General features: G+C 36.2%; 1 protein-coding gene across 1 annotated transcript in view; it reads left to right on the top strand.

Annotated features, from left to right (window-relative positions):
• The first annotated feature begins 974 nt into the window (after positions 1–974).
• LOC140933728 (structural maintenance of chromosomes protein 3-like) overlaps positions 975–13,976 on the top strand; it is a 28,140-nt gene continuing 15,138 nt past the window's right edge. The window contains exons 1-18 of the mRNA XM_073383348.1: positions 975–1,110; positions 1,972–2,047; positions 2,195–2,233; positions 3,391–3,461; positions 3,681–3,752; positions 4,769–4,927; positions 5,290–5,407; positions 5,534–5,648; positions 5,833–5,893; positions 6,869–6,949; positions 7,848–8,012; positions 8,983–9,104; positions 9,386–9,485; positions 10,057–10,101; positions 11,645–11,713; positions 11,848–11,951; positions 12,417–12,516; positions 13,560–13,696. Coding sequence (XP_073239449.1) covers positions 1,096–1,110; positions 1,972–2,047; positions 2,195–2,233; positions 3,391–3,461; positions 3,681–3,752; positions 4,769–4,927; positions 5,290–5,407; positions 5,534–5,648; positions 5,833–5,893; positions 6,869–6,949; positions 7,848–8,012; positions 8,983–9,104; positions 9,386–9,485; positions 10,057–10,101; positions 11,645–11,713; positions 11,848–11,951; positions 12,417–12,516; positions 13,560–13,696 — 1,649 coding nt within the window. The 5' untranslated portion in view covers positions 975–1,095. The remainder of the gene's footprint in view (positions 1,111–1,971; positions 2,048–2,194; positions 2,234–3,390; positions 3,462–3,680; positions 3,753–4,768; positions 4,928–5,289; positions 5,408–5,533; positions 5,649–5,832; positions 5,894–6,868; positions 6,950–7,847; positions 8,013–8,982; positions 9,105–9,385; positions 9,486–10,056; positions 10,102–11,644; positions 11,714–11,847; positions 11,952–12,416; positions 12,517–13,559; positions 13,697–13,976) is intronic.

The following is a 13,976-nucleotide window of genomic DNA, read 5'->3' as shown; positions in this document are numbered from 1 at the left end:
AAACATGGCATCTACTAATTTTTAGGGTGTTCTTTTTAACTGTGTTAACAGATTTTCTTTCAGTTCCCTTTTAGTTTTCCCATCTGGAGGAGGATGAATATACAAAATGTTAATTTATTAAAAATAGTTGACCTCATTTTAATGTCCAAATAAGTCAATAGAGTAGAGAAAGCTATATGTTTCTGATACAAGACTGCAAAGCAGTGTTTAAGGTTTATTGAGACTTAAAAAGCAAAGTTGAGGCTAAATAAAATTTATGCGTGATTGTTCATAATCATATGAATTTTTCATGATCTTTTTATAAGTAATGAGTAGTGTATAGTCGTGATCAACTGATGAATACAGTCCAACACTTAGTTTATATTTATATTAGTAAAGGATGATAAGGGGGAGGGAAGGGGGAGGCTTAAAATAGAGGGGGGCTTATTAACTTTCTTCCCCTGAAAAGGGGACCTTATTAAAGGGGGGGGGGTGTATTTGAGAGGAGAGGGGCGTGATAGAGGATTTACAGTACAGACATTCTACTGCAATGCATGCAAGTGAGAATCTCTGGCAGTATGCCCAGCAGATCTGCTTGTTACTGATACAAATTTATAATTTAGACAATAGGAAGTCTAAGTTTTAAACATTTGAAACAAAACATTAATCCCCTGTAAATCATAAATCTTGACCTTGTTTTCATACCTGGGGCCTGAGTTATCACTTTATGTTTATTCAAATCCGAATGTAGATTAGCTGAAAGGAATGCTTTCATCGGATACGAGCATTTCATACCAGATTTCTGGGTGGGTCTTTGGTAATTTGAGGGAAAACCTTGGTTTATATCGCAAAGAGCTGGCACAGGCTGTGAGTTGACAAATGGGATCTTTCACGTAGCATACATGATAGCTTGTTTTAGCGAAATGGCGCCATATGGCGCGCGGGCTGATGGGAGTACCGTATAAGCCAATCAGAATAAAGCTGCATTCATTCGCGCCAAAATGGTTGCTTGTTGTTTCCGCCATAGCCGAGGTTCTTGAGGTGTTTCTGTTGTGGTTTGGCTCGAAATCTTGCTTTAAGAAGCCTTGAAATAATCTGTTAATATAGAGAAGAACTATGTATATAAAACAGGTAAGGTTTTCTTCCGTAAAATCGCTCCTTTGTAGGTTTTTTGATGATAGCGAACGCTTGGAATGAAAATAATCGAGTTTCCCCTCCATCGAAAAATGACAGACTCGATGTGTCACGCTTAGATCAGAGATGACACAAGCTAACTTAAGCACAAATACTTGAAGCTTATGCTATGTGTGTTTCTTTATATTTTGTTGGTGTATATGTCATTTGTTTTTTCCTTCGTTTTTCCCCGATTCTGGACAATCTAAATCTGAGGAAAAACGAAACGTGATCGACTGGCGAAATTCGGTGATTCTGTAGAAACTGAGGTGAAAAAAGCCTTTCAGAGAAGAGTGCAATTACAATATTTATATTTCTTAACATTTGAGTTTCAAAAGGTTGAACTGTGATCAAAATGTGTGCGTCCTATACTGATTTATGATCGATGGACCATGTTTTCCAACTGGTATCACTCTATATTAATGATAGTTCTGAACTGTGGAACTGTGGCTAATAGATTTGCATCTTATTGTGATTGGCTAGATTGAAGAATACCCAGCTTACCAAATATCCAACTAAAATAACTGCCGCCATAGTCCTGCAGTAGTCTAAGTTGCATAATAAATTCTGAATTGAGCTGTGCGGGAGTGCAGGAGCACTAGTATACCTCATTTTGTAAGCACACTAGTTACTTGAACTTGTCTGTGGGATTGTGGGACTACAGGGGTACTAGTTGCATACCCACTTAATATATATTCACTTTTCCGAGACTGCGGGAGTGCGGGAGCAGTTTTTCAAGTAAGATATTTAGTGGGCTGCGTATTCCGCAGTGGCTCCTTGTGATTTGTGATTTATCATCTTGTTCTGGTATCTCTTTAGGTTATAATTCAAGGCTTCAGGAGTTATCGGGATCAAACTATTATTGAACCATTCAGTCCCAAGCATAATATTATTGGTAGGTTAAACCAATAAGCTTACTTATATGTACTATTGTTTCGCTATTTGTATTCTAATTTTGGACTCTCTCTAAGTTGAGATTGAGTACATTCAAGTGTTATTCATGTTCTTTAACCTTTTTTGTAATAAATAAATTCATGTTTAGTTGGCAGAAATGGGTCTGGAAAGAGCAATTTCTTCTTTGGTGAGTTGTAGCTTTCAATTGACAATTTTTCCTCAATACATTATTTTGTTTTGTTGCAGACCTGTTGTTGTTATAATCTGCACTCTTTGACCAAAGCCTGAAACTCCTAACCCTCTATAGTCAGCATTAGATATATTTTCCCATTCCTTATCCTTGTGCTGCGAGTTAGCATATTTGTCTTTCTGTGATGGAAAAGACCACAAATTCAACATACATTAAATGAATAAATTTTATTCAGTGAACAAGTAACTCACTTGTCACATACAGTAGAACCTTGATGAAATGAACCTCTATATAGCAAATTCCTTGGTATAACAAACGATCTTCTTTACCCCAGTAATAGTAAAATATATGTAAAAAGAACCTCAATATAACAAAACCTTGTTATACCGAACAAATTCTGTCAGTCCCTTGGCCCTTCATTATTTCAAAATTCCACTGTACAGTTCAGAGTGAATGATGCAAGTGCACATGTTTTTTCTCAGTAAGGCTGGTGCATAGGTTATACACCACATTCTCTACAACCTCTATGGGTTTAGGTTGCACGGTGCAACCCCGCCTTATGGCCACCCCGGTAACATGGTCACCTCAATATTACGGCCACTTTTTTCGACTCTTGTTAATGGGGTCACCCGTTAATGCAGCAATGACCACATTTTAAAATCCCAAGCATAGAATCTTTTTTAATTTCACCCCGGTAATAAGGCCACTTATGCTTGTGACATGCCAAATTCATTGACCTGGTAAGCTGAACCTTATTTTTTGATGATCTTCTATTGTTTTTAGACTACAATACACTAATAGCTGATTTTTAAAAGTGCTTTATGTGCTGAAGGAAAGTGTCAAGTAGTTTTTATAGTCACTAGTTGTTCAAGAAGTCTGAATGCGATGTATGGTGTATTTGTTATTTTGTCCCTCGAGTCATGAAATTTGACCTTACCTTGGTAATAAGGCGACCCCATTAATACATCCAAATTTTTTGGACCCATCGGTGACTGTACTAAGAACGTTCCACTGTAAATGATCATCATAGGATTAGCAGATACCTAATGTGAGGAGTGATGACTGCAGATTAAGATTGGGTGACCACATTATTTGCTCAAAGTGTATTTACATGTGAACAGGTTGGTTATTTATATCCTGTTTCATTTTTTCAGCAATACAGTTTGTCCTTAGTGCTGATGAATTCAGTAATCTGCGACAAGAAGAGCGACAAGCACTTCTCCATGTAAGTCGTTTTATGAGCTGGTATTGGGATGTCAATCTTTATTTTTTCTGTTATGGTAGCCCCACTTGTTGCATGTACATACTTGGAAAAACCCTTCTGTTTCTTGCCTCTGTGATGAAAAGATAGATAGAAGGACGGCAGTAATGTCAGTAGTTCTCTCCATTTTATGTAAAGATTAATACAATATCACCTCCACTCAAGAAATTTTTTTCCTTTCAGGAGGGCACTGGGCCACGTGTGTTATCTGCCTATGTGGAACTCATCTTTGATAACACAGACAACAGGATTCCAGTAAGTTTTTTCTTTTGCCCTGCCATATAGCTTGCCTTATGTGGCTAAATTGTAATTTAGGCAAGTTTAACTTCGAGACAACACTGGCCGGTCAGTGGTTGAGTCCCAGGCAGGCAGGCTTGTGTGGGGAGGCTGCTGGGTCTGCAGGGGCTTACATGTGATTGCATATCTCAGCTCTGCTTTGCTTTGCTTTGCTGATCTTTACGGATCTTTGCTATTCATGACCTGTGATATCTACCGGTTTTTGCTCCCACTCTTCCCATCCCTGGATAGGTAAGTATGGTTTGTGGTAGGTATTCCACTGAACTCTTCCAGTGTGATGGTGCCAGGTGGTTGGCACTCGCTTGGTTGTCATGGTTACTTCCAAGGCAATGCTCCTCTTTTGCACTGGATATTGGCTATCCCACCTTTAAGGCACCTGCTCCCAAGCTCATCTTGTCAATGAGTTTAAGGTACTGTAAAACCTTATGCAATCACCCAATCTCCGCAAATGAATAAATTCTTAGTTTATTTCTTCAGGCCTGCAAATAATTTTTCCCTTATAACTGGCACATTGGCATACGTCTGACTTGGCCAACATTTTAGTTGGACAAATCAGAAAGGTTGTTGGACATACATTTTGTTGACTTCAACACTTGTGCACATTTTTGATAACTACTTTCACTACTATCTTCAGCCACAAAAATTAATGTTAGGCTTTGGTGTGTGATTTGTTCCTCACGTTTAACTGCAGTTAGGATTTCATCTATTAAAGATGTGGGACAAATTTTGTCTCTTATGGACAAGTGTTACTTTTAGCTTTACAAGATAGAGTCACAGTTGAACACTGCGGAATGAACTGGTCAGATTGAAGTGGGTTATCTCAATTTTGTTCTGTGGTATAATAAACCTCTTCAGAACTGCAATTATTGTTTTGGTAAAAGGAACTACAAAACATGGGCTACCTGTTGCTTTCACTTTTGCCTTATCTTGGGGTAGAATCATTTATAACTTATTTATATGTTTACTCTTTCTAGATTGAGAAAGATGAGGTATCCCTACGACGTGTCATTGGATCCAAAAAAGACCAGTATTTTCTGGATAAAAAGAATGTAACAAAAAGTGATGTAATGAACCTGTTGGAAAGTGCTGGATTTTCTCGCAGCAATCCTTATTACATTGTCAAGCAAGGAAGGGTAAGTTGGAGAGGACAAGGGTTTTCCATATTTGCAGATTTTTTGGGGAGATGAACTACCCATTTGAGTAGGGTTCTGCTACCTAAGTTGCAGGGTATGTGTTGGTGTTTCAGCTGTCACCTTTGAATGGAAACTATGCTGTGCATGACGAGATGTAGGTCCTGTAGGTTTTTTTTTCTACACCAACAGGGTATGTGGAAGGATATTAGCACCCTTTAGATACAACGAAATTATTTTCCTTAAAACATTCTTGAGATTGTGTGATCTTATTAACACATTAATGTGTGCAAAAACAGTCATACACATTAAACAGGAAAAGTTTCCATTTTAATTGACCTAGTTATTTTAAAATTATTTTTCAGATTAATCAACTTGCTGTTGCTAAAAACCATGAGAGACTGAAGTTGTTACGAGAGGTTGCTGGCACAAGAGTGTATGATGAAAGAAAGGAAGAAAGCAAGAGTATACTTAAAGACACAGGTTGTTCACCTTGTACTTACGACATAAATCAAACAATAGTGAAATTAATACATTTGAAGAGAATTCATGTACATGTGCTCTTGAGGTAGCTCCTTTTGATGGATGATTTTTCATTTGCTTTTGCAGAAACTAAAAAAGAAAAGATAGATGAGTTACTCAATGATATTGAAAAGCGACTGGAAACACTTGATGAAGAAAAAGAAGAACTAAAAGCATATCAAAAGTGGGACAAGGAGCGACGGTAACAATGACACAAAATTCTGAGATTAATTGTGTGATAAGCTGAGGTAACTAATTTCCATTTGGAAACGGTTTAACTCAGGAATATCTTTCATTTTCACTTGTATTTCTCATCAGTCATGTGTGTTGAATTTGTCACTGTGCTGTATAATATTAAATTATGCATTTCTGTGCTATTTTTTTAGGTGCCTTGAGTACACTATCCATGACAAAGAAATGAGGGACACAAGAGAAAAACTTGATTTAGTAAGTTAGCAATTCAGTTTATACTGTATACAATTATGTAGCTTTGTTCTTACCAGGATTTTGAGCTTCTGCATCCCCTGCTGAACAATTTGGGCCCTGCAAAACTTTTGTGAAATTTACACATGTACCCTTTCCATTTTATTCCATGGTGTATTTATCTGTATTCATTTATGAAAACAACAGGTAACAAAATAATAGCAAGATCCCGTTTACAAAGGGAATGTACTGCGGAGGTGGCAATCAAGACAAATACGCTGCTATGCCTTTTAATGTCTAGTGAGGGTAAAAGTCTATGATTTTTAACACTTCAAAACAATAGACTGTTTTCAGTCATTTGAATTTATTTTTGTTACAAAATGGTTTGTCTTGTAGCCATCTTGTCGGCTATAAGGGGTACAATGTCCTATTAATTAATTTATTTATCTAGTCACTCACAAAACCTTACACAACATGACCAAAAGTTGTTAATTAAATTATAAAATTAATGCGACAAGGAAGCCTAACAAAGCTTGAAACTTACATCAATAGGCTTCCTTCAACTACGTAATGAACTAAATTCATGGCTGAGTGCAGAGTGAGCAAGATCAGAAAATTAGGTGACAGATCGGCTATCAGTGAGATAATTCTTTAATTTTTTTAAAAAAAACAAATATAGAATGATGATATGTTGTGGTTCAATTTTATCCTTGGTTTAAATTTTACTGTATTTTTGTTTGTTTTTGGGTATGGTAATGTATGGTAATGATTTATAAACAAAAGAAAAGAAAACTTCAACCAAGGATAATATTAAACTGCAACATATATATCCACTCAGCTTTTATTGATTGTGTTTATTTTTTTTTTTGTGAGAAAATCCTGCAAGTTTCTCATTAGCTTGAAGAGGAAAAGTAATGATGCTGCACTGTCTTACCATTTTTTTCACTTTTATAGTAGTATTTAAATATGATTTTATTTAAATAACTATCATTGTTTTAGTTGGAAAATTCTAGACAACAAGAAACAGATAAAGCCGGCCTGCTTCAAAAAGAAATAAAGGAAGCCAGTAATAAAGTTCAGGTTAGTTGAATGTTTAAAATGCAATCTTGTTATTATAACTAGTAATAACCAAAGGTTACGGTGTGCGAGTGGCATGGATCGAAGGTCAAAACACTTTTGCTCCATCGCTGTGCTTTGCGTAACTTTCACATGACAGATAGTTGAAACACATGATCAGATTACGAGTGATAGAAGGTCCAAAATTAATGTGCCTGATGAAATTGTGTTCTGTGCATTCCATTCTTTCTTAGTGAAGTCCAAATGAATGCTGGCTACATTCATGCGACGAATGCATAATAACAACCTGGAGATTAGGATTGTGGGCTCCTCTTGTCGCCACAACAATGTTGCATTGTTAGATGATGCAGATAATTAATTTTCTTGGTTCTTGAAACAATCTTTCAAGTGGTTTTCTACATCTAAACAGGCCATAGTATTTTGTGACTCTGTATCTGGGGTAACCATTTTATGCCTAGTCTACTTTCAATTTTCTCAAGAATCCTGAAAGTTACCAGTGTCTAATTTTGTAGAAACAAATAAAGTCCTTGGAAAATGGAATTTCTGGTGTTATTGGGAATAGTACATAATGTATATTTTTGCAGCACAAGAGCAGATGGGTCTGGGTTAGTTTCAGGTGAAGTGTAGCATAGGTAAATTGGTGTGTTAGGTTGTTAACTTATTGCTATACACTGTAGTTCTTTTTGCCAATTAATCAACCTCATGTTCCTTTGATTCATGTTGTACTGCTTAGTGGAGCCGGAGTCCATATTATGAGGCCGTGTTGGTATGGTATCATAAAGGTTCATTGCGAATGCCATCATGTTTTATGTTTTGGTAGCAATGACCTATTTTATTTCTTAAAAAAAAGCTGAAATATGTTATGCATTTTCTATAAATTTTCTTCTTGTTTCACATGCAGGCGTTCTCTCATAGCCTACGGGAAGTACTGGATCGCTTAAATGATGCCAACTCAGAGAAGAAATCAATAGATGAGGAATGTCAGAAACAAATTACAGAAAAAACAAAATTGGAACTAGCTGTTAAGGACCTGGACAGGACAGTTAAAGATGACAGGACTCTAAAGGTGATCAGTTGGGGTTCTACAGGTTCTTACACTATCTTTTTCCTGACACAACACATACAGTCAAACTTCAATGCGTGATCCCCACACATAAGCCACCACTGATCAAAAAAACCATAATTTTCCTAGTCAAATCACTACCGTTGGAACCTCTCGTAAATTGCCACCTCCTCTGCATGTTTTGATCTCTACATGTACTTTTGTCGAATGTCTTACCCTACTCAGGGTACGTATGTGAATAACAGTTATTCACATTTGTAGTCTGAGTAGTGTTAACATAATAGTGTTACCAACTTGAAGTTTCACATATCGTAGAGCCTCCAGTAGCTCAGTGGTTAGAGCATCCAAACTAGAACTTGAAGGGTCCGTTGTGAGTTCAATTCTCACCTGTAGCTCGGAAGTTTTTTCTGAGCTTTCTGTTATAAGAATTCTTGTTTTTCAAAATTATATTGTAACTAAGAAATTCCATGCTATGGATTCTCTTCAAATATTTAGATTTGTTCAAACCTCTTCACAGAAGAGACCCTCTTTGGATCAATTGTTATGAAGCAAGAGTGTAGCGTCATTGTGAGATGGCGTGATTTTATTCCTTTTAGATTTTGTTATTAATAGTTTCACTCATCTGTCAGAGTGACAGAGAACTTGATGACAGATTGGATTAAAAATTAAAGCTTATAGATTCACAGAAGTCACGATTTCGTGTAGTGTGTGAGTGAGCCATTGTACTGTAAGGATTGAAGCTGTGAAATAAACCCTGCTTTCATTTAAAACTGTGATATCGTAAAGAACGGCCCTTTGGCATTCACGACACAATTATTCTTGTATGCCCCCACCTGCCGTAAGCAACCCTAAAGCTTCACATTTGGGGTGGTTACTGACCAAGGCCAAATGCCTGAACAGAACTGTATGTATATTTGTATGGCATTGTACATCTGTTACCAAGCCCTGAATTTTCTGTTTCTTTTTAACTCAGACTCAACACCGGGATCAGCTTGCAACTTTAGAGCAGGCAATTCAAACTAAAGAAGAAGAACTGGGTGAACTGCTTCCTAACTATCAACGTATGAAGACAGAGGAAAATGAATGTTCTTCAAGGTGACGTTTGCATTTTTTATGAAAATTAATTCTATTCTCTATTGATACGCTCAGCTAAATAAAAAATACTTCCATCATAAGTATGAAGAGAAAAAAACAACACAATGTTCTCGGATCTTGAGGTTCCTAGTATTTTATTCATGACTGCATACATATACATGTAAATAACAGCAAACATCTCTAACAATGGTTTACTGTAAAGCACACTGGATTTTGCATAGTGTTATGTATGGTCATCTGACTGTCATAATGTAGAAAGATTTTCCCCTGAAAATTGTTAGGATGCAAGTATGTGAGACGAGACGAACAGAGTTGTATGCAAAACAAGGTCGTAGAAATCAGTTTACCTCAGCAGAGGAAAGGGATAGATGGATTAATGAGGTAAGCTGCAAATGATAAGGCCATAGTGGAAAACTTACCAGAAATTGCCTTGATATATAGACTTTTCCCTTTATGAATCTTGAAAGTTAAATGCTGAATAAGCTTGCATTAGAAAAATTATTTTATTGCTCAAACTGAAACAGCCCATCCATGAAATCTACCACTAGGGACAAAATTGACTTGTGGTATTTCACATCATCTATGCGCTTCTCCAGGCTTTGTTTTCTGTTTTTGTATTTCTTTTTGCTAGTTTTAGCTTTTCGCTGGTTTTTGTCTATTCCAGTCCAGGACATGCCAGTGCCACTGTGAACATAAACTGAAGGAGTACCTAAGCTCTTTAAAAGCGATTGCTGATTCTGCTTCCAAACTGCTTTGTATTTGGTTGAGAAAAAAAAGAATTTGACACAAGATCACAATTCACCTTAGGCCTTTTTGAGCCATGTAACTCAACTGCCTACACTTGTCTCATGTTACTCAAACAAGGTCCTCGATGTTCTGAGCTATAGTCCTTAAGCTTGTTTTTTGTGTAAGGTTTCTTTTGGCATGCAGAAAAGTTTTAATTCTTTTCTAGGAAAAAAATTCCCTGTCAGTATCTATAGCAAACAAGGAATCACAGGTATGTGGTAACACTAGAATTCTTATTTATTAAGCCGACAGTGTATTTTTAACAGTGAAAATAGTTTTTAGTGTGTGCCTACAGGATCCTTGCTAAAGGTGCATGATTAATGCAGATTGAATCATTTTACAGAACATGAAGGAAGAAAAATTAATGGAGTATTTATTGTGGCTTTTGTCTGCATTATACAACAGTTTGATACAGGTTGCCTGGTACTTGTAGTTTTTTTTTAGATTTCATGCATCCATAAAATAACAGTCTCTGGTATTTACTGTGTTGATTACTATCTATCCGAATTGTTACATGCAGTCAGGTGCTAAGTATTAACATAGGCATGTTTAACGTGCATGAGCTATTTTGAATCCTAAATCTAGACTATTTTTTGCGCAAAATTGGTGAATGAATGGAAACGCAAAACGCTGTGCACAGCTGTGTTGATCCTAATTCTTTAGATTCACTTTTCTTTGTCTTTCCTGCAGACCTCTTGTGCAAATTAAACAAATTGTTAAAGTGCAATGAATATTAACTCACCAAATGTTGCTAACAGGAAAGACTGGACAGTTTCTTTAGGGTTTCTTAAGATAATGTGGCTCGTTGATTACCAAATAGTTCAGAAATGTCATGATTTTTGTTATTGTTGTAGATGGTTGCATCATCATTATTCATGAGGCTTTCTCTTGCGGTTCTACTTAATGAAACAACTCTGACAATTTGATTCTACAAGTTTTTAAAGGTTTAAAGGCTTGTTTACAGTGGAAAGTGCACTTAGTTATTGAGCACTTCACTCAAATACTTAGAAACAAATAATTCAAATTTATACATAACAGAATTAAAAACTCCAACTGGCATGTGGCAACCAGTTGGCTATGTTGTGGTTCAATTTTATCCTTGGTTTAAATTTTATTTTTCTTTGTTTTAAACTCATTATCATATATTACCATACCCAAAAACAAAGGAAAATAGATTTTAAACCAAGGACGAAATTGAACCACAACAGCTATTTACAAGTTTGGTCGAGGATTTGAACTCGGGACAACCGAGAACAAATCTAGAAAGTGGCTAGAGCGGAACTCAAACCCCAGACTGCTGGATTGTGAGTTCGAAGTGCTGACCACTAGGCCACTAACTGATAGAGCTGTTTTTTCAAAATAGCTCAATAATGATGTCCACATTTCCAGTTTAATTTTGTGTACTTTGATCATTGTGTTAGTCTTCAATAAATCAGTATTTGATTTGAAGCATGTGTTCTCTGTTGGCGAACCCAACTTGAAACATTAACCATGTCCAACCACGGTTATTATTTAATCAGACCTGGGCCATTAAAAGAATAGTTTTCGTCAGACATTTTTCTGATGGCAACTCTGTAATTAACTGAGTAACTTATCATTTACAGTGTACATTCATCTACTTTTCTTTAGTTAAGGTGTTTTTGCAGGGAAAAGTGAAATGATATGTCCCTACAAGCACCATTCTCTACTTTCATTATGAGCTGTGATTAGGCAGAAGTTTTGACATACAAATGAATGTCTTTGCTCTGTAACAGGTTGCTGCAATTCGAGTGGAAGTTGAAAGACTGAGGAGTTCAGTTCAAGAGCTCAGTGTTGAAATACAGGTATACAGTATATATTTTTCTTTCCCACTTAATTTTATTATGTTCTTAATTGTTTTAAAGGTGTGAGCTGTAAAATAGTGTATGGTGTTGATGTGGCCAGCATCAAAGCAATGTGTCTTTTCTTGTCTGCACAGGAAAGGTCAGATGATATGGACAGGAGAAAACAAGATATTGAAAATGCTAACAGAAGGCTTGCTGAGTCTAAAAGGAGGCAAGATAACGGAACAAACAGTAGGAGGTAAGTGCAAAAAGCAAACATTGGATATCAGAAACTATAGCTGATAATCAAACCAAATTCATCATTGAAGTGGTAAATTATTATTTCTCCTATCCCACTTGCACTTGTACAGTGTAGGAGTTCAGACCTTCTGTAAGGTGGTTATTTCTTATGGAGGTGTTAGAAATGGAAAATGTTATAAGATGACCCTCGGACTAGTTGTGGTGGGTTACCTAAGCTAGTTAATTACAAGCGTCCATCCATAACAGATAATAGGCCACACATGGATGTTTTATAGAGTTCTTTTTAGTACAGTCTATCAAACAGACAGCCCTTTCATTCCTGTTTTATTTTATATGTTTTGATGTTTGTAGATTAGGTTTCCATGTCCCTGGGCATTGTACTATGGGAAGCTAGACTTGGTAGGGCTAAAATTTTGATGTAAAATTTTATTATTATTATTAATCGTCTTATTATTGATCAAAGAGAGTTGTGGAGAGAAGAAGCAGCTATAGAGCAAAGCTTGCAGAACATAAGAGAAGAGCTGAGTAAGACAGAGAGGAATTTAAAAAGCACTGTTAGTAAAGTAAGTATCTTGTCTTGATGTTTGCTTAATTGTCAACTAAAGGAGCATTGAAAGGGTAGAAAATATTTTGTATGATAGTGACTCATGCTGCAGTCCTCCGATTGGGTCAGACTTTTTCAGGTCTAAATTTAATTTAAACCTGAAAAAGGCTGACATCAATCTGTGGTACTACCTTCACAGGGTTTGCACATTCTTGGAAATCCTTGAATTTTTTGGGGAGTCCTTGAAAAGTCCTTTAATTCCATTTTTCCTTGAAAAGTCCTTGAATTTTCTTCAGCTTTGAATGTAGTGGCCTCCAAAGAGCTTTTTGATCCTTTTTGGTTGTCCAAGACAGAATATAAAATAATATTATAATAGCTCAGAGAATTAAAAGGTTATTTACATAAAGTGCTCTATGTTTTATGCAATAATTAACTATCAATTTAAGACAAGTGAACTGAAAATGAAGAGAAGTTGGTGAAGCAAACAGTTCAAGCCTTAAGACGGACTCTGTCAGAAAATTGAGCAATTTAATTTTCAGTGGACAAAAACCTCGTACCAGAATACTATTTAAAGCATATTGCATTCCTGTTTTTGCATTTTTCAAGGGCTATAGATGTAATAGTTATCTGCAATAACACCAAAGAAAATTTCTGCTGGGAGTTCGAGAAAATAAGACAGTGTCAAAGTTCACAAAATGACATCTTACACATGAAATTTTCAGAATTTTACCTGGGTTTTGTTGGTTATTCCTACAGTCTTCAGGTTTGGATGGACTTTGCCAGGTCTATTTTTAACTTCAACCTGTGGTACTACCTTCTATGTTCATACACAAAGAGTGATGATATTAATGTCCTAAAAGAGGACAGACTGTAAACAGTTGTTGTTACTGTATGCTTTAGTTATGTAACAAAATTTTCTTGTGTACAGTCTCACTGTCTGGCTTGCAGCAATTACCTTTTTGTTATTTGCTGGCCAGTCTAATGCTAGCTATGTGAAAATGAAGTGTCAATAAAGGTTAATGGTTAATTCACCAAAATTAATAGATGTGTTTGATTGTGCAGCATGTCAGCAATGGCATAGACACAGTCAAGAGGATTGTTCATGACAAAGGCATCGATGGAGTTTATGGCACGCTCATCGAGAACTTTGATTGTGATAAACAGTTTTTTACGGCAGTTGAAGTCACAGCAGGAAACAAGTAAGAACCTGCCTCAAGTCCCTAGAGTCTTCAATATCAATTTTCTCCTAACACCTTTCCATACTTTATCTAGAGAGTAGGTTATTAAAGTTTTTTGAAATAATCACCAAAGGGATAATGCTTTGGTATGAATACTCTCATCCAATTCTTTGAGCTGGGAAATGTATGAAGATCAGTCGGGAGTATTGGGTAGGGTAAAGAGATATATACTGTATAGTGAGTTCAATATTGTTTTTTGATTAAAGACCTCATGTTACTCAAGAAAATGCCTCCTTTTTCT

The sequence above is a fragment of the Porites lutea genome, chromosome 4 (assembly GCF_958299795.1).
Source record: "Porites lutea chromosome 4, jaPorLute2.1, whole genome shotgun sequence".
Classification (NCBI taxonomy): domain Eukaryota; kingdom Metazoa; phylum Cnidaria; class Anthozoa; order Scleractinia; family Poritidae; genus Porites; species Porites lutea.
Note: the sequence above shows the minus strand (reverse complement) of the source record. Positions and strands in the feature narration are given on the sequence as shown.